The 21,822-nt window shown below is 41.5% G+C and overlaps 2 protein-coding genes across 2 annotated transcripts; both read left to right on the top strand.

The window, feature by feature from the left end:
- The first annotated feature begins 1,074 nt into the window (after window positions 1–1,074).
- mblac1 (metallo-beta-lactamase domain containing 1) lies at window positions 1,075–5,106 on the top strand. Its single transcript, XM_026151555.2, has 2 exons — window positions 1,075–3,052; window positions 4,498–5,106. Exons 1-2 carry the CDS (start codon window positions 2,633–2,635, stop codon window positions 4,738–4,740), a joined length of 663 nt encoding a protein of 220 aa, XP_026007340.2. The 5' UTR covers window positions 1,075–2,632; the 3' UTR covers window positions 4,741–5,106.
- A 1,682-nt stretch (window positions 5,107–6,788) lies between these two features.
- Window positions 6,789–10,688, top strand: LOC113011804 (lysophosphatidic acid receptor 6). The gene is made up of 2 exons (XM_026151571.2): window positions 6,789–7,007; window positions 9,590–10,688. Exons 1-2 carry the CDS (start codon window positions 6,906–6,908, stop codon window positions 10,550–10,552), a joined length of 1,065 nt encoding a protein of 354 aa, XP_026007356.2. The 5' UTR covers window positions 6,789–6,905; the 3' UTR covers window positions 10,553–10,688.
- Window positions 10,689–21,822: the final 11,134 nt, after the last annotated feature.

Raw genomic sequence — 21,822 nt, 5'->3', positions numbered from 1 at the left:
GCTGAAACAGATTTGATCATAAAGCTCCTGTCTGTTAATATGTGCATCCAGCCTTTCCATTACTACCATCTTGTGGCTGCAGTTAGCTATTGTTGCTGAAAGCTGTATTTAGTCTCATTACAAAGTGTAGTCGTCTTTCTCTCTGAGGGCTTTTGGTGTTCTGAGATCCGTTATGATCTCCACTTTCATATGGAAAGGAAGCTAGAATTAACAAATAGATGAGCTTCACTTATTTAGCATAGTAACAGATGAGTTTCCTTTTAGAAAACATGAAATAAGACAAAAAGTCAGAGAGATCAGATAGAAGCTCAGAGTATGGGCCAAGTGAACACAAATAAAACCGTGTTTGAGTTTTCCAGGGTAGACAAGCGTCAGGCTTTGAAACGAATTGAAACACTGTCTGTGTCTTTGGTTGCTATGCTACAGGGGGTGATTGCTGCCATTTCCTCGCTTCAGCCTGTGCGGCAAGTATTCAGATAGTTAGTATGGGTCGGGGTGGTGCTTAAACTAACATAATCATAACCTTTATGTTTCTGTAAGACAGAGTCAATCAATATATTAATTCATCATTAATTTGTATACTAACAGGGACCTAATGTTTCACTGTGTTACTCTGTGGTGGAGCTGTGGACACTATATTGTTCTTTCTGTGCGATTTCCTTTATGTTTAACTTGTTTTTTGGTTAGTTTGCTCCATCATCTGTCTACACTTAGCTATTCTGTCCATAAAAGCTATGACTAAAACTGCTGATAAAGGGTAACAAAGACACAGTCCAACACCTACTGGAAGCTAGTTGAACTTACTGCTGGCAATACAAACCAAGCTTTATGGTTGTACAGGGATTGAATGGCCAGACACCTCATACTCCAAAAGCACCCAGAGGATACCCTGAGATACCTGGTTAGATGCCTTCTCCTTAAAAACACGTGTAGACTGGTTGGGCAACCTCCCACACCCCCCCGAATATCCTTGAGAGGATAACAAGCTGGTCCAGTGTTTCAATGACCAGGATGAAAACCACATGTGTCCTCCTGAATCCAAGGTTCAACTAACAGATAAACTCTCTCTTCATTACCCTGGGATAGACTTTATTGGGGAGTATAATCCCTCAATAGTTGGAGCCACATCCTACAGGCCCCTTCTTAATCAGGGGAACCATCACTTCAGTTTGCCCATCTAGAGGCCACCCCAACCTCAACGTTGCAGACACATGTCAGCCAGGACAGTCCTAAGAGATCTACGAGAAACCCAAAGTCACCTTACAAAGAACAAAATTAATAAAAGGAACAATAGTCATAAAATACATAAAATAAGTTAAAATTGCAAAACAGAACTTGACAACAGATCAAATCAGCATTAAAGTGAATAAACCAGTTTGAACAGATGTGTTTTGAGCTGTGACTTAAACACAGAAAGGGAGTCAATATTTCTTATGGCTGGAGGAAGAGAGTTCCAGAGCCGAGCGACTGAAAGCTCACTGAAAGCTCTGTGACCCACAGTGATGAGACCCGCGGACGGAACAGTAAGATGAATAGCAGATGAGGATCTGAGAGGGCGGGAAACAGTGGAGCAGGTCACACAAATATGAAGGAGCAGATTTATGGAGACACTTGTACGTGAGAAATAAGATTTTAAAATTTATCCTGGCTTCTATGGGCAACCAGTGAAGCTGCTGAAGAGCTGGGGTAATATGAGCTCTTCACGGAGTGCAAGTTATGACCCGAGCTGCAGAACTTTGAAGAAGTTGGAGTTTATGAAGGGACCTTTCAGGAAGACCAAACAGGAGGGAATTACAGTAATCAATCCAGGACGTAATAAAACTTCAGTTTTATTACTGTTAAGTTTGAGAAAATTGGAGGAGAACCATGAGCTTCAGCTTCCCTTGTAATGCAACTGAAGCTTTGCTTGAGGTGGAAGTCGAAGAACTGGCAGACTGGGGCCTCAGACATTCCCAGTGTCTCATCCAGAAGCTTCTTCAGTTCCAGGCTTCTCGGATATGAAGTGACACGTCTTCAGGAAACTTAAGAAGTCCAGTTGCTCTTATTTCTAAACTCTAGATTCCCATGACCTAGATGATGGTGAACCTACACAGACCACTTGACCAGCTGTCTTACTGTGTCTTGTGAAACAACATACATCGTCTTTTTTCACGAGGGTGTAACTATCTGTATGCTGGCATCTGTCTTATTTCCAGCCATTTCATTTCCTGCTTTTGCTTCCATCTCTTCATTGTCTTTATTCTTATCACCACACTGTGTTTGTGCTGAAAGAGAAATCATTTCCTATGACTAAAACTGACTCTGAAGTATGATCTCATTAACTCATCTACAGAAGGCGTTTTGCAGAGGCCGATAATCACCACAGACTTTTTTTTAATAATAAAGAGAGTAAAGTCCAGAGTATTATTTCAGCTTTATTCTCAAACTGATCAATAATATATTTTTCTGAATAAAGCCCTAATACTCCTTCGTGCTTTGCTCCAACCCAATGACTATATAAAAGATGCTTTCAGTCGTCGGTTTAAACCCGCAGTAACAGATAACAACCATTAGAGGGCAGCAGACTTCTCTGTTTATTCCGCTTTTTCAGGAAGAAGAAGAAACGCTCCACACCACTTCCGTAACTGCAGTGATGGAGGTAACCTCTGGTGGATGTTGTTCCCTTAAGAAAGTCCCTCTGTCAGAGACGGAGTTGGATTTCTGCGGTCAGGCGTATTCCGTGTCCGTCCTGAAACCCGGATATTGTTGTCCGGAGACTGACGGGAACTTCAGAGCCGACGGGACCATCACTCTGATAACGGGACTGAAGAATATCCTGGTCGACACTGGGGGGCCGTGGGACCGGGACTTCCTTCTGACGACCTTAAAAAAGAGAGGTTTGGACCCAGAAAACATTGAGTTGGTCGTGGGCACCCACGGACACTCAGACCACATTGGAAATCTGAGTCTTTTCCCAACTGCAAAGATGATTGTAGGATATGACGTCAGTGAAGGGGACAGATACAGTCCCAGCGAGCTGGCAGAGGGACAGACTTACACCGTTGATGAACATGTGAGTTTTTCATTTTTGTCACAACACACACTGAAATTTAAAGGTTGAACCGAGAGATTTATTTCTTATTTTGATCTTCATTTAGCTGGAATACAACACACTGAAACCACCGCGATGCAAACACGGACTGTGTGTGTGTGTGTGTGTGTGTGTGTGTGTGTGTGTGTGTACCAGTTGTCATTACTATTTACGCAGTAATGAACTATTACACTATTTACATTTACATAATTACCTTAGGGATTAATAAAGTATTCTCATTCGGATTACATTAATTCTCGCTGAAGGCATCAGAACTATGAATGAACACATGAAATTCTGTAGTAAACAAGAAAAGTGTGAAATAACTCAGGACATGTTTGATATTTCAGATTCTTCCAAACAGCCTTTGCTTTGAGTCCTGCTTTGCTCCCTCTTGGCGTTCTCTCCATGAGCTTCATGAGGTCGTCTCCTGAAACGGTTTCCAACAGTCTTGAAGGAGTTCCCAGAGATGCTGAGCACTTGTTGGTCCTTTGCCTTCACTCTGAGCTCCATCTCATCCCAAACCATCCACACTGGGTTTAGGTCAGGTGACTGTGGAGGCCAGGACCCATCAGACCAAAGCACAGATGTCCTCTGGTCTAATGTCCACTCCTTGTGTTTCTCAGCAGCTGTTTGACCATAAAGGCCTGATCCACACAGTCTCCTCTGAACATGTAGAGATGTGTCTGCTACTGGAGCTCTGTGTGCATCTATCTGGGCTCTGATCTGAGCTGCTGTTAACTTGTGATTTCTGAGGCTGGTGACTCGGATGAATGTAGAGGGGACTCCTGCTCTTCCTTTCCTGGGGCGTCCTCATGTGAGACAGTTTCATCGTGGTCTTGATGGTTTTTGTGACAGCACTTGGGGACACATTCAAAGTTTTAGCAGTTTTACAGCCTGACTGACCTTCAGTTCTGAAAGTAATGATGGGCTGTTGTTTCTCTCAGCTGATTGGTTCTTGCCATAATATGAATTCTGACAGTTGTCAAATATTGCTGCCAGCTGTGCACCAACCTGACTGCTGCACAACACACCTGATGGTCCCAACCTCATTAAGAAGGCAAGAAATTCAGCAAATGAGCCCTGACAGGCTCACCTGTGAGGGGAAACATGTCAGGTGACGACAGCATGAAGCTCACTGAGAGAAGGCCGAGGGTTTGCAGCGCTGCCAACAAAGCAAAGGGTGGAATCTAAAATATAAAACATATTTATCACTTTTGTCTTTACTACATAATCCCATATATCTTGCTTCATATAGGTGACGTCTTCAGTTTGTATCTACAATGTAGAAAGTAGTAAAAATAAAGAAAAACTATTAAATAATTTCAACAATAATCTCAAAATTTGAGTCCTGTGACAGAGTTGGTGATCTCGTTGGTTTTTCTAAATGTATGTAGTGTTTTTAAATAGTCTTGTTTCATCCACAGGTGTCTATAGTTCCCACTCCAGGCCACACAGGACAAGATATCAGCGTGCAGGTGAAGGGGACCTCAGCAGGCACCGTGCTGATCGCAGGAGATCTGTTTGAGTGCTGCTCAGACGAGAACAGCTGGTGGGATCTAAGTATGAACGCTGCAGTACACGAGGTCAGCCGCCAGGAGGCCTTACGTACTGCCGACGTGATCATACCAGGACACGGACTTCCATTCAGAGTTCTCAGGAACAAGTGACTCCAACTTGTGAATTGAAGGGACTTTACTGAATACTAGGAGCTCGACTCGGATCATTCAAGCCAAAGTTAAGAACTTCTGGCAGGAAGACAAACGTCCACATACACCACTGTGACACTGAATGTAGTTTTCTGTGAATTGCTGTGGGATTTTCTACATTTCTGCCTTAATTCGCTTACCTTTCACAGTGGACTGAGAAAAAACATTCTCTGGTTAATGTTAAATGAACTCATAATAAAACTTGTATGGACTTTTCAACATGTAGCTGCAAAGTTGTGGTGGAACCACTGACATCAGCACACGACACAAATGAGGTCAGTGACAGGAAATGTTTATTGTTCCACTATTAAAGCCTCAAATATCAAACTGGTGTCTACAGAACATTTGTTCACAAAGAAATCTCCATTGTTTCTTTATCACTGTTGGTCAGCAAGTTTATAACCAATCCTGAACTTCCAAAGAAATCCAAACTCCGTTGTCTGTAATCATTAATGCGTCATCTAATAAAGACTATTCAAAACGAGCTGGGTTTTGAAACGATGTAATGGATTAAAGACGAAGAAACAAACTTTTCTGTCCCACATGTGAAGTTAGTCTCGGACATACAGCTAAACAAACAGGTGAGCCTGAAGCTACATGTATCTGCTCGTGTCTGGTTAAAGTCATTTCCACAGCCCAAAGACAAATTCTTCTCTGAAAAGATCAAAATCATCGACGTACCCTCACACAGACCCACAGCTTGTTATCAGTGTGTTATCAACACAAATGCATGGAGGTGCATCTGTGACATGTGACTCAGCTGATTTAGGGCTCGTGATGAGAAAATACATTTTCTTTTTTAAACATTTAGTGCTGTTGACCTTTAGAGGGCTCGATATCAAAGAAGCAAGGATCGATGAGTTAAAGAGAACTCCTTTGAAGGGGTGATTTGTTAAAGCCCCACCTTTAGCTGCATCTGAGGACCCATGAGAGCTAAAACACAAACATGAACATTTTATCTGTAAACTTGAAAATGTGGACACTTGGTGAAAAGCAGAACTCTGCAGACTCAGCGTGTACAGGAGGGTGTGCGACGAGCCTCCTACATAAACTGTCTGCAGACTCAGTCGTTCGCACCGTCGCGCTCTTCCTCACTGATTTGAAGAACTGTGGGAAGAACTACGGCCCACTCAGGAAGTCAGATATGTGGGAGGGTTGATAGGAGGAGGAGGACCAGCCAGTCTGGATCCTGACATGCAGTTTTGTGTGTGGTTGATATCCGACTCTGATGAAAGGTCACGTGTTTGACGATTTTAAAAAAACAGCAGAAAAAGAGAAACAACAAAAGAAACTTGAATTAAAAAATTTCTTTTTACATAGTGAAAATATTTGACAAACACGAGAGAGCCGAATTAAACTCTACAGATTAATATGTTAATATGCCACAGCATGTCTAATACTGAAACACTCTTTAAGCCTGACACTTGTTCTGCTCCTTCAGTCACATTTACATCTACATAGTTCTGCCACTGTAGAACTATGTAGCCCCAAAACGATGCCAGTTTTGGGGCTTGTTTTGTGTTTTTTCCTATTTCCGTTGTGTTTTGTGTTATTTTGCAGCTTTTTTCTATTTGCTGTTGTTTTCTTAAGTTGCAGTCCACTTGACCTCTCAGGGTCACTGTTAGTTGGGGTTTGGGGAAGGTTGGGGTAACATCCTGTCAGCTGTGACTGAAGAAAGGTTTGTTCCACTGATGTTTCCTCCAACATCCAGATGAACAGAACCCGGGTGATTTGCTCGCCTCTAGAGGGATCTCTCTTCTAAGATATAAATATGATGTAAATTTAACATCAAGCTAGAAGTAAATCAAGCTCAGCATTATTCATGTAAGCCAGTCAATAATAACTAAAACTTAAAAAAGACAACGAGCCTCGTCTGTTTTGTCACATGACTTTGAATTTAGAAAATAGTCATTTTTATTTTAATACAAAGATTTTTAGATCTGCTTGGAGATGACCCAATAACATTTGTAACATAATTAATTTTGTTTATGTTTACACAAACAATAACGATATGAGAGCAAACTACAGACTGTGTGTGGATACATTTCCATAACACGTACAGAAAATGTAAAGAAAGTATTCGTACCACACACACGTGTGAAAACTGAGCAGAGAGAAGCTGACCGATGTCAGCACAGGAAGCTGCCTTGTGGCAAAGATATCAGCTCACCACAGAAGTGCTCTTCTTCTGCTTCCACTGGATCTTTATAAATTTAATCATCAAACAGGTAAAACTCACACTATCAGCGCATTTACAAATTACCTTTAAACACTATTTTATACTATTTAACACTATTTTAGTACTTGTCACTCAGCTCTACAGAGGGTAAAACCAAACCAGAAAATTGTGGGGAATGTTATTTGTGTATCTTCCTGTCCTTACCTTAGTCTGTGTGAACGACATGAAACTGAAAGAAATGTACTGGTTTGAAAATGCACTGACTATTTCATGTTATTTCAAACATACACAAATAATGTTTAGAAACAGAGATACTGTTGTACCTTTGCATGTCTTCATGGTGTGAAATGTTTTACAAATTGTCAAAAAAACAAAAACCCAGTAAACTAAAGTAAAGCGCAACATTTGGCCAAACGTGGATTTTCATTTACAAGCTCTCAGCTAAAATCTTCCAGGTAGCCAATGACTTTTCAGCTATTTGCTATAACCAAATGGAAATGTTACAGTGAATGAGCTGTAAACCCAGAGCACTTGTATGATGTGTAATTATGAAAGGTAACATTAGAAGTACTTTTAAGTACTCTGCAATAGGCTCTTATGGTGGATTTGGGATCTTGTAACAAAAGAATACATAGGACGACTAATTTTTCATCATGTCCATTCATTTCTTTTCTCACGTACATATTTGAGTAGATAGACTGTTTTACATTCGTCCTCCCAAACTACTTAAGGACATATGCCATTTAAAGTGCTATCTTTCCTGATAACGTGTTAGTGAAGCAATAAGTTTATACTGTGTATGTACTGTTGGAGCTACAATGCCTTTTGAGTACAGCTTTTACAGATTATGTAGCAAAAACTCCACAGAGGGGGATTATTTTTCCACGATTGCACCCTGTGGAAACAGCTTTGCCAGACTCCAGATTTTTATTTCCTGTGCGTACACGCAGCATGATGTGCTGTTCTGTTATGAATGGTTAAACTGGAGGCATGCAGACTAAGTGCAAGTGCAAGGCCTAGACGAGAACAGGCAAGAGAGCAGGACTGAGTTGCATGTTCTCAGTTAAACACATGAACACACTTGGGCCATATGGTGGTGAGGGTTTAAGTGAAGCCAGTGGACTGTGACTCGAGGAACAGATATGGTCTGGGGGAAGGAAGACAGGAGAATTAGTCCATGCATCATTTTCGAGTAATCTCTCCACAACCATAATTTACTCAAATGAGAGGGATACACTGAGTCCAAATTCCTCGGAGTCATGCAGAGAGGCTGAGAGGGTGAGCAGGCAGGAGAGGAGAGGTGGAGTTTTGAGAAGGAGGTGCTGTAAGAAAAACCATTGGGTGCAAACATGTCAATCTCCTCCCTCAATAGCTGTCTTACCTTCTGCTGCTGTGCTGGAGAAGGGGAACTGGCCACGCCCATCTGCCTGTGCCACCAGCACGCACTCTTCTCGCCTCAGCCCCCAGCTCCTCACTACCACTGCCCGAGCCTTCTACCAAACTCGTGACAAATAAGCTCTCCAACTCTATTACCTCACACAACCCTCGTCTTCCTCTCTCCGTGTCCACTAGAGTTGGATGTCTTAAGACCTGTCTTGGTCTCGATACCAGTCTCGAGACCACTTTTACGTGGCCTTGGTCTTGTCTCGACTTTGTCTTGGTCTTGGTTTTGGTCTCGATACCTTGTGGTCTTGGTATTGTCTTGGTTTAGGCGGTCTTGACTACAAGTCTAGTGTCCACTCAGTAATCTCTGCTCCCTTTTCTTCCCATAGACCGTTCAAGTCCTCCGCCAGTTATCCCTGCAATCCCAGAACTGTTATTGTTACTCTGTCACTGTAGATAAGTCATTTACACTCTAGCTAAATGCGTACTGTGATCTGCTGCTGGGGTCCGCCTGAGTTGCTCCTAACAAACTCACCTTTAAAAAGACTTCCGCTTTCTTACAGTCAGTGGAGAATACTGTGCTAACATCCTCCTTCACAGCACGAGGCGGCTCTATTCCCCTCTCTAACATGTGTTCAATCACATTGAAGCCAGTGATTGGCTCCTCTGCCACCCTATCTTCCTGAGCTACTAATACTGGTACTAGAAGCTTTGACTGCGGAGCCTCTTCTGTGGGTAACCTGAATGTGATTTCAGCCCACCCAGCAAATAGCCAATGATAGAGCTCAATCATCCTTGTAGTGTCCCTTCAGTGGTATGAAGCTGTGCGAGGGCGAGGTCTGTTTTAATCACTAACATATTGCAAAGACTTAGGCCTGACGACGGCTTCAGTAATTCCAGCTTCACTGTGATTCGTTTTAAGTCCAGTTTCGATTTGGTGAATCAGGTTGGAGTCTGACAGTTTGTCTTTCTTACACCAATTCAGAACTGTGTGTGACTGTGTGTAGTCACTTCAGTGAGCTGCTTCACTTATGGTTCTGATCAGCGTGTGCTTCTTTGACTGTTTCCCAGCTGAGATAGTAGTTTGTAACATTGCTGCCGTAGTAATCAAAGAAGCTTTATGTTGACATGACATAAGTTACAGTTATTTGATTGACGACATCTGAGCTGAACATGAATTGTTCTTTGATACTTAAACCTGCAACAAACCTGTTTTTTTCATGCATTATTTTTTCTGCCTTCTCACAGGTCACGATGTCCATCAGCAACACCACTACCTGCACCAATGACAGTACGAACCACTTCGACATCATCCACGTGTGCTTGTACTCCTTCATCTTCATCGTGGGTCTTACTTTGAATGTTATAGCTCTGGTATTTTTTTTTTGTCAAATCAAATCCAGATCCCCAACAGTTGTCTACATGACCAACCTGACCGTGGCGGACTTTTTACTCATCCTCACATTGCCAGTGAGAATCTACTACCACCTTGGATTAGAAGGCATTCCTCTGGTGTTGTGTGATTGCCTTGGCTTGATCCTGAAGGCCAACATGTATGGGAGCATCTTATTCCTCGCTTGTATTTGCTTTGACCGCTGTGTCGCTGTCAGCTTTCCTATGTCTACAAGAATTCAGAGAGCAAGACAGAAGTCATGGTTGATTTGTCTTGGAGTCTGGATACTGTCCTTTGGTCCAAGTGTGCCAATCTACATCCTCAAGCGTGAAAATGTTTCTTTAAATGTTACTAAACATTGCTTTGATAACCCACCGGTTTATGCCACACAACCAGCAGTAGTTTTTTCCACTTTATTTCTGGGGTTTGGGCTCCCTTTAGCAATTATGCTAGTATGCTCCTGGATATTGGTTCATACTGTTCAAAAAAGCACTGTGGCTCAGACAAATCTGCTGAACAGCAGAAAGATCCGGAGGATGATTGCTACAAGTCTGCTTATTTTCCTATTCAGTTTCTCTCCATACCATGCTACCCTAGTTGTCCTCTCCCTGCACAGAGAGCCTATAACCTCTAGAACTTGTAGCGGTATGCACCCCATGTTGGCTGCATACCGCTACAGCCTGGTGGTGGCTTGTCTAAACACAGTGCTTAACCCCATTGCGTATTATTTCACCACAGATACCTTCAGGAAGAACATGGTGATAGGCACTGTTCAAAAGATGTTCCCCCTGTACAATCTGAGTTCAGGGCAGAGATAGCTGAGTGCTCACAATAGCTGAAAGATGTTGGAGGATCTCTTAGTCCCACTTAGCTCCATGGGTCACTGTTATCCTGAAAGGTGCATTCTGGGCATGTTTTCCTCAGTTGTCTGTATCTGTCTGTCTTTGGTTTATGTTCTCACCAACATCATCACCAGCACGAGTTCTGTTTTTCTCCTTTGTGCTCTTTCCATCACATTTGATGAAATACAAGCAGACTGTGAAATGACTTTTGCTTTTCTCTATATTGCTACTCAACCTTTAACGTCTTATTTATGAGGTGTTCTTTAAATGAGGGTCCTTCCAAAAGGTTCTTAACTCACTGGCATTAATTTTAGTTTTAATATCAAACCTGCAGCACAGCACAGTGCAGCCAGAGACACTGTTTCATCAACCACCAAGGCACGTATTATGCTTGCACAATACTAAGCCATCACAGGGAAGTGTACGGTGGTTTCTCCACAACAACACATCTTGCATAATCTTGTATATACTATGTCTTCACAATGGTCATAAAGGTTTTTTTTTTGGGGTTTTTTTACCATGCAATAACAGATTCTAAAAACAAACAATGTAATGCACAAAGCTCATGGAGATGCAATAAAATAATATTCTATTATAAAAAAGTAGAAGATAATATCTTTTATTATACACGTTTGAACTACGTAAACATGAATTGCTATTGCTCTGCAAGGGTCCATTTATTCTGTTCCAAATTTTTTTAGTGCTGTCCGCATTAATGCGGCAAATCTCAGCGAGTTAAAGTGGATCGCCCCGTGCATAGAGCTGCATGGCATCAATGCGTTAGCGTGGTTAGCTCGTCAACACGTTGATGCCGTGCAGCCCCACGCACGGGGAGATCCACCTTAACTCGCTAACTGAGATTTGCCGCATTAATGCGGTCATGGCGTTAACATCATTTTAAAGAGATTAACACTGACAGCACTAAAAAATTTATATAAGAAGCACATAAACAGATTATCTGATTATTAGCAGCTAGCGGCTACGTGACTCCCGCTGAAGCAGTAATATTGTATTTAATTTTTCACACACTGCTTCTGTGTGTTGGCTTCGTTTTGTTAAATAAATAATTATACGATGTAATACGTCTGATTTTGTTGTTCACCTGAAATTGTATGTGCATCATCTGAAGACCATATTATTTATTACTATGTTCTGTTATGTTGGATAGCACAGGGGCCAAGACTTGATTGTATTCTTTCATCATTTCTAAACCTGTTTCCAAAAAAGTCAGGACACTGGACACAACAAATCGAATGTTGTAACTTTATCTTGCAAGTTCAGCACCTGGACTCTTTTACCAGAAAGCAATGCTGTTGGAAACTGTAGATAATGCGTCTGGTTAAAAGCCCATCTCTGAAACAGAGCTTGTCTGTACACCAGCATATTGCAGCTCCAAAACATGTATAATGAATAAATGAAATGATATTCTTGTATTCTCTGTGTCAAGTCGCTAAATGAAAAGTCCCCTGCTGTTATCTCCTGTCTCTTTATTGTTGTCTGCCCACTTTGAAAAGGTCACAAAACTAAAAAAAACAAACAAACAACAACCTGGTGGCTGTTTTATTTTGCATTCTGATTGGATGAGGACATGATGATAACAACCTTCAATCATCCTCCTCATTAGGTTCCTCATCGTGGGAGTTTCAAAGGAATATCAAAATTGGACCTCTTAGGCTTCAAGTTTGCTTATTTCAGCCTTTATGGCCAAACATTTTGTTCCATCAGTTTACTGGGGAGTTCTCACTAAAGTAAGATTGTTGGGAAGTTGGAAACTTTATCTTGGCTTTTCATTGTAAAGCAGTGGCTTCTTAGGTGCTGAGCAGCCTTGGAATTGTGATAAAGTGAATTTAAAGTCAAATAATCTTTCTATAAACACATTTTGGACTAAATGTATGAATGCATGATGCATGAAATAGATGCAGCAGTTATGCGATAAATCTAAAGAAATCAAACCATCGATGTGTAACAATAAGAAAAGATGCGGGGAAAAAGTACCGAACACATGAAGAAAGGGAAATCACATGGAAAGTCATGACATCAGCTGAAATCTGTCAGTAATTAGAAAGCAATCCTGTCACTTAGTACTGATTATTATCAGCTGGTTCAGGCCTAATTGATGGCCAATAAAACGTTGTGTCATTACCAATGTGCCACACAATGGACATTTCATGATATATAAAACCAGTGAGCGTCTAAGGACTGTTGCAATCGTATTGCTGCGAAACATAACGATGACATTGGTTACAGAAGAATGTCTAAACTACCGAAGCTTCCACTGAGGACTCTGGGAGCTGAATTTGCATGAATGGAATAATGTACTGAGACATTCCTGACAAAAATCTACCAGGAGGATGAACAAAGAGTGCATGTTTCAGCAAGACAATGATGCCAAACACACGGCCAAGGAAACTCTAAACTGGTACCAGCCAATCAGCTGCCCTGAATCCAAATCTATGGGGAGTTATAGCACGGGCCACGGGACCTTCAGGATTTGAATGTGTGGGAGAATGGGCCAAAGCCACACCTGAGCAGTGCCTGCAGCATGTTTCTTCATACAGACGGTGTCTTCAAAGGTCATTATACCTCAGCATCATACAAAGTATTCAACTTAAGAATTTACACAGCGTTTTTCTTGTAATTACAATTGTTTGCTGAAGTGAATAAAACAGTGTGCTCTGTAATTGAAGGGCAGGAACAGCTTTGGTGTTTCTGACTGTGTGGCCACCCATGGCTCCAACACCATTGTGAAGTTTGCTGATGACACAGTGGTGTTGGGTGCCATCTCCAACAACAATGAGGCGGCCTACATGGATGAAGTGAAGAATCTGGCATCGTGGTGCCAGGACAACCACCTCCAGCTGAACGTCAGCAAGACCAAGGAGCTGGTGGTGGACTTCAGAAGGGGTCAGCACAGAGACTACAAGCCCATTATCATCAATGGAGCTCCAGTGGAGAGGGTGCAGTCCTTCAAGTATCTTGGTGTCCACATCTCCTCAGACCTGACATGGGCTGCCCACATTCAGGTCCAGACCAAAAAGGCTAGGCAGCGCCTGTATCACCTACGACAACTGAGGAAGTTCAGGGTCTCTCCAAAGATCCTCAGGATTTTCTATACAGGCGCTGTGGAGAGCATCCTCACACAGAACATGACATCGTGGTTCGGGAACAGCTGTGTGAAGGACCAAAAAGCTCTCCAGAGAGTGATCCGTACAGCAGAACGCTGCTGCAGGATTGCTCTCCCCCCGCTTCAGGACACCTACACCAGGAGATGCCGGACTAGAGCAGCGCAGATACTGAAGGACCCGTCCCATCCTGGCAACAAACTGTTCCAACTTCTGCAATCTGGTAGAAGGTTCCTCATCATCCGGGCAAGGACAGAGAGACTCAAGAGGAGCTTCTATCCCCAAGCCATCCGTGCCCTAAACACACACACCCGCCCTCTCACATCATCTATAATTGACTGAGTCAGGACTCTTCCAGACACTAAACCAAGGCACAATGTACATTTCAAATTCCTTTAAATTTAAATATGTTTATATTGTCTATCCTGTAAAATAGTCAGATGTCTATTCATATTAATGTACAGAATTCACCTGCTTGCTGCTACTACTGCACATTCACCCAGTGTATATACTATATATATATATATATATATTATTAATGTTCTTCCTCTACACCCCCCCCCCCCCCCCCCCCCCATTTTTTTGCACATGTCGAGGAGCGTGTCAGGCTACATTTCACTGTGTGTTGTACTTGTATAACTATGCATGTGACAAATAAAGAACCTTGAACCGTCTGCTTTTGCTTTGACTGCACAACTTTAACAGACAGATCTTTATGAGAAGTTGAAATTGTGTTCATGTCTGTGGCTTCCTGTGGTGTGGTTGTCTATGTGTGTGATCTCTAAAAACAACAGACCTTAGACACAAAGGCTCTAGTTTTGCTGTAACTTCCTCTTGTTCAAACTGAAATGCTTGAATGTGTAAAGAAACTGTATTTTTACTTGTGAAAAGCATGCCGCTGTGGCTGTTTCTTTGCGAGGACCAAATTAAGTTTAAAATCAACATTTAGAATCAAAGCAATCGGAAGGTTCAGCTGAGAATGCTACTTTAAAAATCTGAACACTTCATCCAGCATTAGGACCTGGAATATCAACCATGTCTTTATTGGAAGGCTACACATTTTATTCTTCATCATACAACTGTACAGTTTTAAATTGGCATCAGATCATTTCCCTTATGTTTTAAAGTAGTATAATAATGTAATATTTAAAGACACACAGAGGTGGATCAGCCCTATAATAACACATCAGTAGAGCAGAGAGCAGAGTACTTCACAAGCCTTCAAATGAAAAAGTATAAATACTCAGAGGGTCTCAGGCAAGGAGGCGTTTGCTAAATCACTACTTTAGTTAGTGGTGGATACGCGACGATTCCTGACCAATAAGTGCTTTTATTTTTGTAGCTATGGTACAGATGTGTTTGTCATTTCGATGTATTACAGTGACAATGTAGGACAACTATTAATAACAAAATGCATTAAAAATAAAAAGAAGAACAGCATTTTTTCACTTTTTCTAGGATTATACTTTCTGGCTTTGAAGCTTTATCAGAAGCTCACAATCACATCTTCTTTATAATAAAGGCTGTAAGGACATATCTGCAAATACTCAGTCAATCAATCAGAATAATTGGTTGATGTGGAGACCGAGGCCACATGGACGACACAGTCGTTACTAAACACAGTAGCATTCCTACGTTATGGTGAAACGGTTTACATATTAGTTAGTTATTTGTACACTTGGGCAATGAAGCGTACATCTCAGTGTAAATCATGCAGTGTAAAATATAAGCTTTTGGTGACTCCAAGTGGTTGAACAAAAGGATGGGAAAAGTTCTTGCAGACATTCATGTAAAACTGAACATCAGCAAGAACATCTACTTCAAAATGATCAATAATTTATATTATTGATCATGAAAACAATGTGCACACTTACATTCTTGGGCAATGCACAGTACCTACAGTGCATCTCGTAAATTAATTCATTTGTAATCCAAAAACACAAGATTGTTTAAAAGGCTTTTTTGAGTTAATTTTCCTTTGTTAGGATAATCTGTGAGCACTTTTTTGTTTCTTTGGCTGTAGTGTTTAATATGATGGTAGGTTCTAAAAGATTTACCGCAAAACAAGTCTAATTTATATCACCAAATTCCACAACAATTCCTTATTTAACATATCACCAGGACCGTTGTGAAGTGCCAGGAAGATTGCAAAGATTTACACTCCAGGGAAACTAAACAACCTTTTGCTGAGCCAGTGGCACAACACAGAAGAGCTAACTCTCCTAGGCTTGCAGATTTAACTGAATTAACCAACATGCCACTTTTAATGAAAGTAGAAGACAATCTGACTCGAGGGAAGTCTCTGTCCCTATCACTCATGGGAAGGATTGCTTCAAGAAAAATGGTGGTTTGATTATTTTATGTGATCCCGAGTGAACCATCAGCTGCCTGGTTCAGATCTCTGGATTCGTACATTTCTAAATTCCTTTGGAAATATAAACCAGGTGATTGATATATGCATTTTTTTTTCTGCTCATTCTGTTGGTTTTTGTTTTTTGCCCTTCTCCCCCGTCCCTCTTCTCAGCTGTTTCTCTTTCCCTCTTTCTTTCTCCCCTTCTTTCCCCCAGTCAAGTCTGTCCCGTATTCAGTAAGTGAAAATAAAATAAACAATAAAAGGTGAATCAAATGGACCATTACGGCAAGGCTGGGATGGTCAGTTTGGTAAAGTAAATCGGTTGGGCATCTTTCTTTGCCTTTAGACAATAATTCTGATGGCAAAAGAGCCAAACGGGACAGGCCAAAAAAAACAAAAAAAACAAAAAAACAGTATACAAGTTAAACCCCAGTCGAGTTCCCTACTGAAAATATAACAAATGTAAGCAGCTTATGAAAAGCATTATGTACACATCTTCTCTACAGAGTCGGCCTATGGAGGCCTCTCCTCCGGCCAGCTCTTAGCCGTGTGACCAGAGTCACTGCGTGCCCATTGTTTCCTTAAGTGGGGGGATGTGTTCTGATGTCAATACTGAGAATAAACTCAACAGAGAAAATGCTTCACACTTTGGCGACTACACGCAGCCACAAAGGTCAGAGAAATAGCTTTCTGAGATGTGGCTGATGACTGATGGAGGAAAGTGTACCAGCCCTTCTACTGACGTACTCATCATGCAACTGGCCTGACACTAAAGCTTCCCCTCCCTGTTCATTAACATCCTGTTGTTTTTGTTTTTATGTGATGATCTTTTTGTTAGAAGTCCGAGCATAACACAACTGATAACCTCAGAGACCCGGAGACAGCACAATCCACACACAAAGTGAACACTGGTCACCGGCCAGGTAGGATCTGGGAAGTGATGTGGGATGAGAGTCGCCATAAAGTCTCAATAGTGACAATGAAACCAGAAGTCATATTTATAGTCTCCTGTTACGGCAGCGATAACGACAAGTTTACTGAGAGGAGCTGAGAAAGAGAATTGGCCAGTGAGAAGGAATCAGATTTACAATAACAGGAACTCAGGCATTTATTAAAATTACTGATTGAGGAAGTGAGAACGCTGAGCAGACCTCGTCTGTGGTTCTTGGAAGAAAGCTGCTAGTTAAACATAAACTACACAGGTGTGAGGGAGTAAATACTGCTACTGACACATTTTGATTGTTTTACAGTTACATGGAATCACAGTTGTGCCTTTGATGTTCAACAACATAGGTGGCAAACTGCTACAAATTGTTCTCTTGGCAGTCGAAGTAAATAAAAAGAAAATTTAAAGGGTTATGTTCTAAGCAGCTCTCTGCGCTACCAAACTTTAATTGGCACCTCGTCCTTGACAGCTACAGTAACCTTTGCTCAGAGTGAATGGTCAGTGAGTCGTGGCATTTATCTGAACTTCAGAAATGTGCATCTGCGTATGCGACATGTCGTATCTAACGATCAAAAAGTGGTGCAAAAAAAAAAAAAAAGAAAAAAAAAAAGGAAATATAAACCTGTACGTATCAGCTGAAAAATGCTACAAAGGGCCAAGGATAAAGGAGGACTAGAGCCGCCTAACTTTCAACACTACTTTTTAACCAACAGGCTTCAGTTCATCTCTGGATGGTTAAAACACGCCCACTAAGATGAGCCTTGTAGAACAGGCACTGTGCAATAATCTGGAGATTTCTGACCATTTATCAGCTCAAACATCAAACGACATGAATGCTTTAAAAGCATCAACATCAGCTCCTCTCTGACAGCATGGTGGGAGTTTCTAAAAATAACAGTCTTCATGAATCCCATGCAAACGTACACCTATCTGGAACAATCCGGACATATTACAAAACAATAATATGATAAACTTCACAGATTGAAGTCGTAAAGGAATCAAATACTTGGAACATATTTTAGAAGGAACAGACTTTATTCTGTTCGACAGATTAGTTCTACAGTACGGGTTCAACAAGAAAAGATTTTTAGAATATCAACAAATGAAATGTATAATAAAAAAGAAATTTAAACCTAATCAAGTCTAAATGAAAAACACCATCAAGTGTGCACAGTTTCTCAGAACTCCCAAGTTATATATAGGACGCTCCTGTCACGGCCTGGGGGGTCAGCAGGACGTTGATCGGCCATTTCTACCTTTCTCTCTCTCCTCCTCTCTGTCGCCGGGGAAGAACTCACTGTGGGTTCACGCCCACGGAAGGGGAACACACCTGATGCCCATCAAGGCGATCGGCATTTAAGCCAGAAGGAGTCTGCTGGTCTTCGCTGGATCGTTGTCTGCCACCCGTCAGTGAGAGTCAAAGTTACAGCTCAGTTAACATTGTGAACGTTGTAATTAATTCTCGTTTCCTCGTCTACAGGACTCCTGGATACCTTCCCGTGTGAATCAGTGTGTGGAGAGTGGAGAGTGGACCTGTGGTCATGTGTGTGTGTGGAGAATTGGAGAACGAGTGACTACCCCTTTGGATTTCCCTGGAGCGCCGTCCCTCACCTTGTTGTATATAGCACTGCCCTGCACTTCCTGTTTATACACCTGGTGGATTCTGTAAATAAATTCTTGTGTACAGCTGATTCTGGCTTCCTGCGCTTGAGTCCCCCACGCTGAACCGTAACAGCTCCCCAAAATAGATGAATCAATATCCCTTCATATTATGTCTGTGAAGGTTCTCAGTCATCCAGGTCATCGAAGTCTAAAGAGCCTGGAAAGAAAAGTTTCTTGAAAAACTTCAAGAAGTCCACACATTTTTCTTTAGAAGCTGCTTAGATCCCTTCCTATTGGGAAATGGGCGGTGGATCTATCAGTCAGAACAAACTTCTGGTGTTAGATTTATTTAAAAACCCATCCATCCATTTGTCCTTCTCAGGGGCGCTGCAGCCTACGGAGCCCATGTTGTACTCGTATAACGATGCATGTGACAAATAAATAATTTTGGATCTTGAATTTAGTTTCTGGTTTTCTTTAATGAGTTTTAGATCTTGGGGTTTGTTATTGTGCCTCCTTTGTGCTCCATGTGTCACGTCTAGTCAAGTTTTCATGTCTGTTCTCATGGTTTCCTTTTTAATTTTGCGTGTCTGTCTCACAGATGCAGGCTCCCCCCACCTACGAGCCTGCATTTGGGCCGTTTCATGACAGCTGCCGGTCACGGACAATGACTCCCACCCTCTCCGTAACACACTGAAGAGCGATTTCTTCAACCTTGCAGTCTGAGGGAATGACACAGGAGGTTGTTCCTACCTCCCTCTATCAAACTAATGCATCTACTTGGGTCAGACCCACACACTGAACCAGACACTCTGTCACTTTTTGTACGCCACAAAGTATATTTGTGCACCTGTGCACTCACACCTGTAATATCCCAGAAACATTAGTGTTAATACTTTAATGTTTATGTTTATATCTCTATTTCTACACTTTATATGATTGCTTGGTGTCTGTTGTACGTTTCATTGATTCTGATTCTGAAATAGTCAACGATTTGATCTAGCTAAAAATTAAGCCATGTACGAAAAACAAATGCTGTATTCAAATTGGAAAGACAGCAGCAATGTGGAGGATTCAGTCAGCAATTTGAAATAGTGCAGTATATGCAGATTCTGTTTCCTGTAAGCTGTCAAGAGTCTTTTATCTAACTTAAACTTGTGATGTTACTATTCTAAAACGAATTCAAAGCTCTGAATTTCTAAAATAACAATCACAACCCATTAAACGTTCACAAGATGACCACAAGATGTCTCTGCAGCACGTGCCGTGGACAGCGCAAAAAGCAAAGAAACACAAAGCAGGACAGACAAATGCGTCTGGAATGAAAGTGCGAGAACAGAGATGCTGTTGTTAAAGGTGAAACATGACTATCAACATACTTTAGCTGCAGTATAGTTTGTAACCAGTGTGACATAAACTAACTAACAACGCGCAGTGAATGGTAGCTACACAAAAGCCTGTTTCATCACGTATTTGACCCCGGGATCTATTTTTTCTCCAAGCTTCATTTTTTAATTGTGGTGAACTTCACGTAGCTGCCTGATGCGCATTCTGCTCATCAGTGGACTGAATTGTCTTTGGGTCATCAGTAATAAAGCGCCTTCAGGCGACTGTGGTTGTGATTTGGCGCTATATAAATAAAATAAACTTGAATTGAATCAGTATAATTCAGGGTTGTATATTATAATAAACGTGTTGAGACATTTTCCAGCTCACATGTATTCATTACTGTTTCCCCCAATACCGAATTTAAAACTTTTTTATTCAGGAGCTAAAGTTAAAAACGGGAAAGTGGGTAAGTGACGTGTCCGTGATGGTGTTTGTGTGGCGCAGAGGAACCACATGACACGGTAACTTCAGAGGTCTTTCTCAGCCGTCTGCTGAGCCAACAGGAGCAGTGCAACAAGGACGCCCTTTGTTTTCTTCACTAACCGGACACCGCTATACGAGGAAGACCTGCTGAACCGCACCGTGAGTGTATTTTGCTTTTAAAACATCCAAACAGCGACGTTGTAAACTGCGCAACATCAGGGTGTTAACCTGGAGGTGGCAATAAAACGAGGCAGTCTGATTTCCCTTTAATGAAACATAAAACTTGAATCTGAAGTTAAGACAAAATTATTAGAGAGAAAGATTTGTGACAGGTTTATTACAGCTTCACAGCAGTGAAGCATTAACCTGCCTCACGCCTGTACCTTCTTACTAAAGGTGTAAAAGGTGGCACTGAATCATGGAGCATTCTTAGTTTTTCACAGGAAAAGTCATTTTACAAAAGCATAAACGGTGCAGTTTGGTGCACATGATGTCACATTAATTCAGGGATGTAACACTGATGTTGTAAAACGATTCCCTTCATAAGGCTTTATAAAACTTATAAAAGCTTTATAAAAATAAACTGACACAGTTTGTTTTCTCTTTTTTCTGATAATGTAATGATGAGTATTACTGTACTTGTCGTCATTATTAGAAAACCATGCTGGGACAAAACATTAACGCAACCACTAAGCACACCGTTACTTATTCTAAACACAGTGACTTCATCAGTTCCTCTTTGCAGCTGTTTTTGTGTTTAATAGAACAAAAGCAGATATCGCAGTGCATGTTTTCTTGTGCTCGTTTTTGTTACGACTCTCTGAACTGGGCCATGTAGATTAAAGTGGAGTAGACTCTGGTCAGGAGCAGCAGGTGTTGTGCTCCTTAACAAAGGCACCAGTGAACTGATAAGAGGCTTTGCTTCTAAATTTAGAACCAGGACGGCTTCCTGTCCCCACAGTGTGAGCAGTGGTGAGTTTCTGCAAAGTTAACTTGTTTTTTAATTGGGAATTAATTACATTTAAACTCCTAAATAAATACACACTTTTAGATTCTGGATTTGCTTTTCGGATTTGGGGAATTTCATTGACCTGCGACAGACTGGCGACCTGTCCAGGGTGTACCCTGCCTCTCACCCTAAGACAGCTGGGATAGGCTCCAGCACCCATGACCCTGAAAAAGGATAAGCGGAAGAGAATGGTTGGATCGATGGGAACTTCATCTAGTTTTTCAACTATGTGTCCATCCTGAAGTCTTGGGAAAATGGAGTGTGTGTAAATGAATGCAAACAAATCCCCAAATACACACTGTCATGGTCCTCGGTCAGTTGTTTTCAGTGTTTTGGACTGTTTTGGTTATTTATCAAGGGATGGTTTTTTATAATGTTTAGGTTATTTCCTGTATTGGTTCT

This window comes from Astatotilapia calliptera, chromosome 3 (assembly GCF_964374335.1).
Source record: "Astatotilapia calliptera chromosome 3, fAstCal68.1, whole genome shotgun sequence".
Taxonomy (NCBI): domain Eukaryota; kingdom Metazoa; phylum Chordata; class Actinopteri; order Cichliformes; family Cichlidae; genus Astatotilapia; species Astatotilapia calliptera.
Note: the sequence above shows the minus strand (reverse complement) of the source record. Positions and strands in the feature narration are given on the sequence as shown.

Bases quoted from the DNA above. Each gene is read 5' to 3' on its own strand.
- LOC113011804 (XM_026151571.2), top strand. From the start codon at position 6,906: ATGTCAGCACAGGAAGCTGCCTTGTGGCAAAGATATCAGCTCACCACA. The intron at 7,008-9,589 runs GTAAAACTCACA...GCCTTCTCACAG, and splicing joins TAAATTTAATCATCAAACAG to GTCACGATGTCCATCAGCAA.
- mblac1 (XM_026151555.2), top strand. From the start codon at position 2,633: ATGGAGGTAACCTCTGGTGGATGTTGTTCCCTTAAGAAAGTCCCTCTG. The intron at 3,053-4,497 runs GTGAGTTTTTCA...TTTCATCCACAG, and splicing joins CTTACACCGTTGATGAACAT to GTGTCTATAGTTCCCACTCC.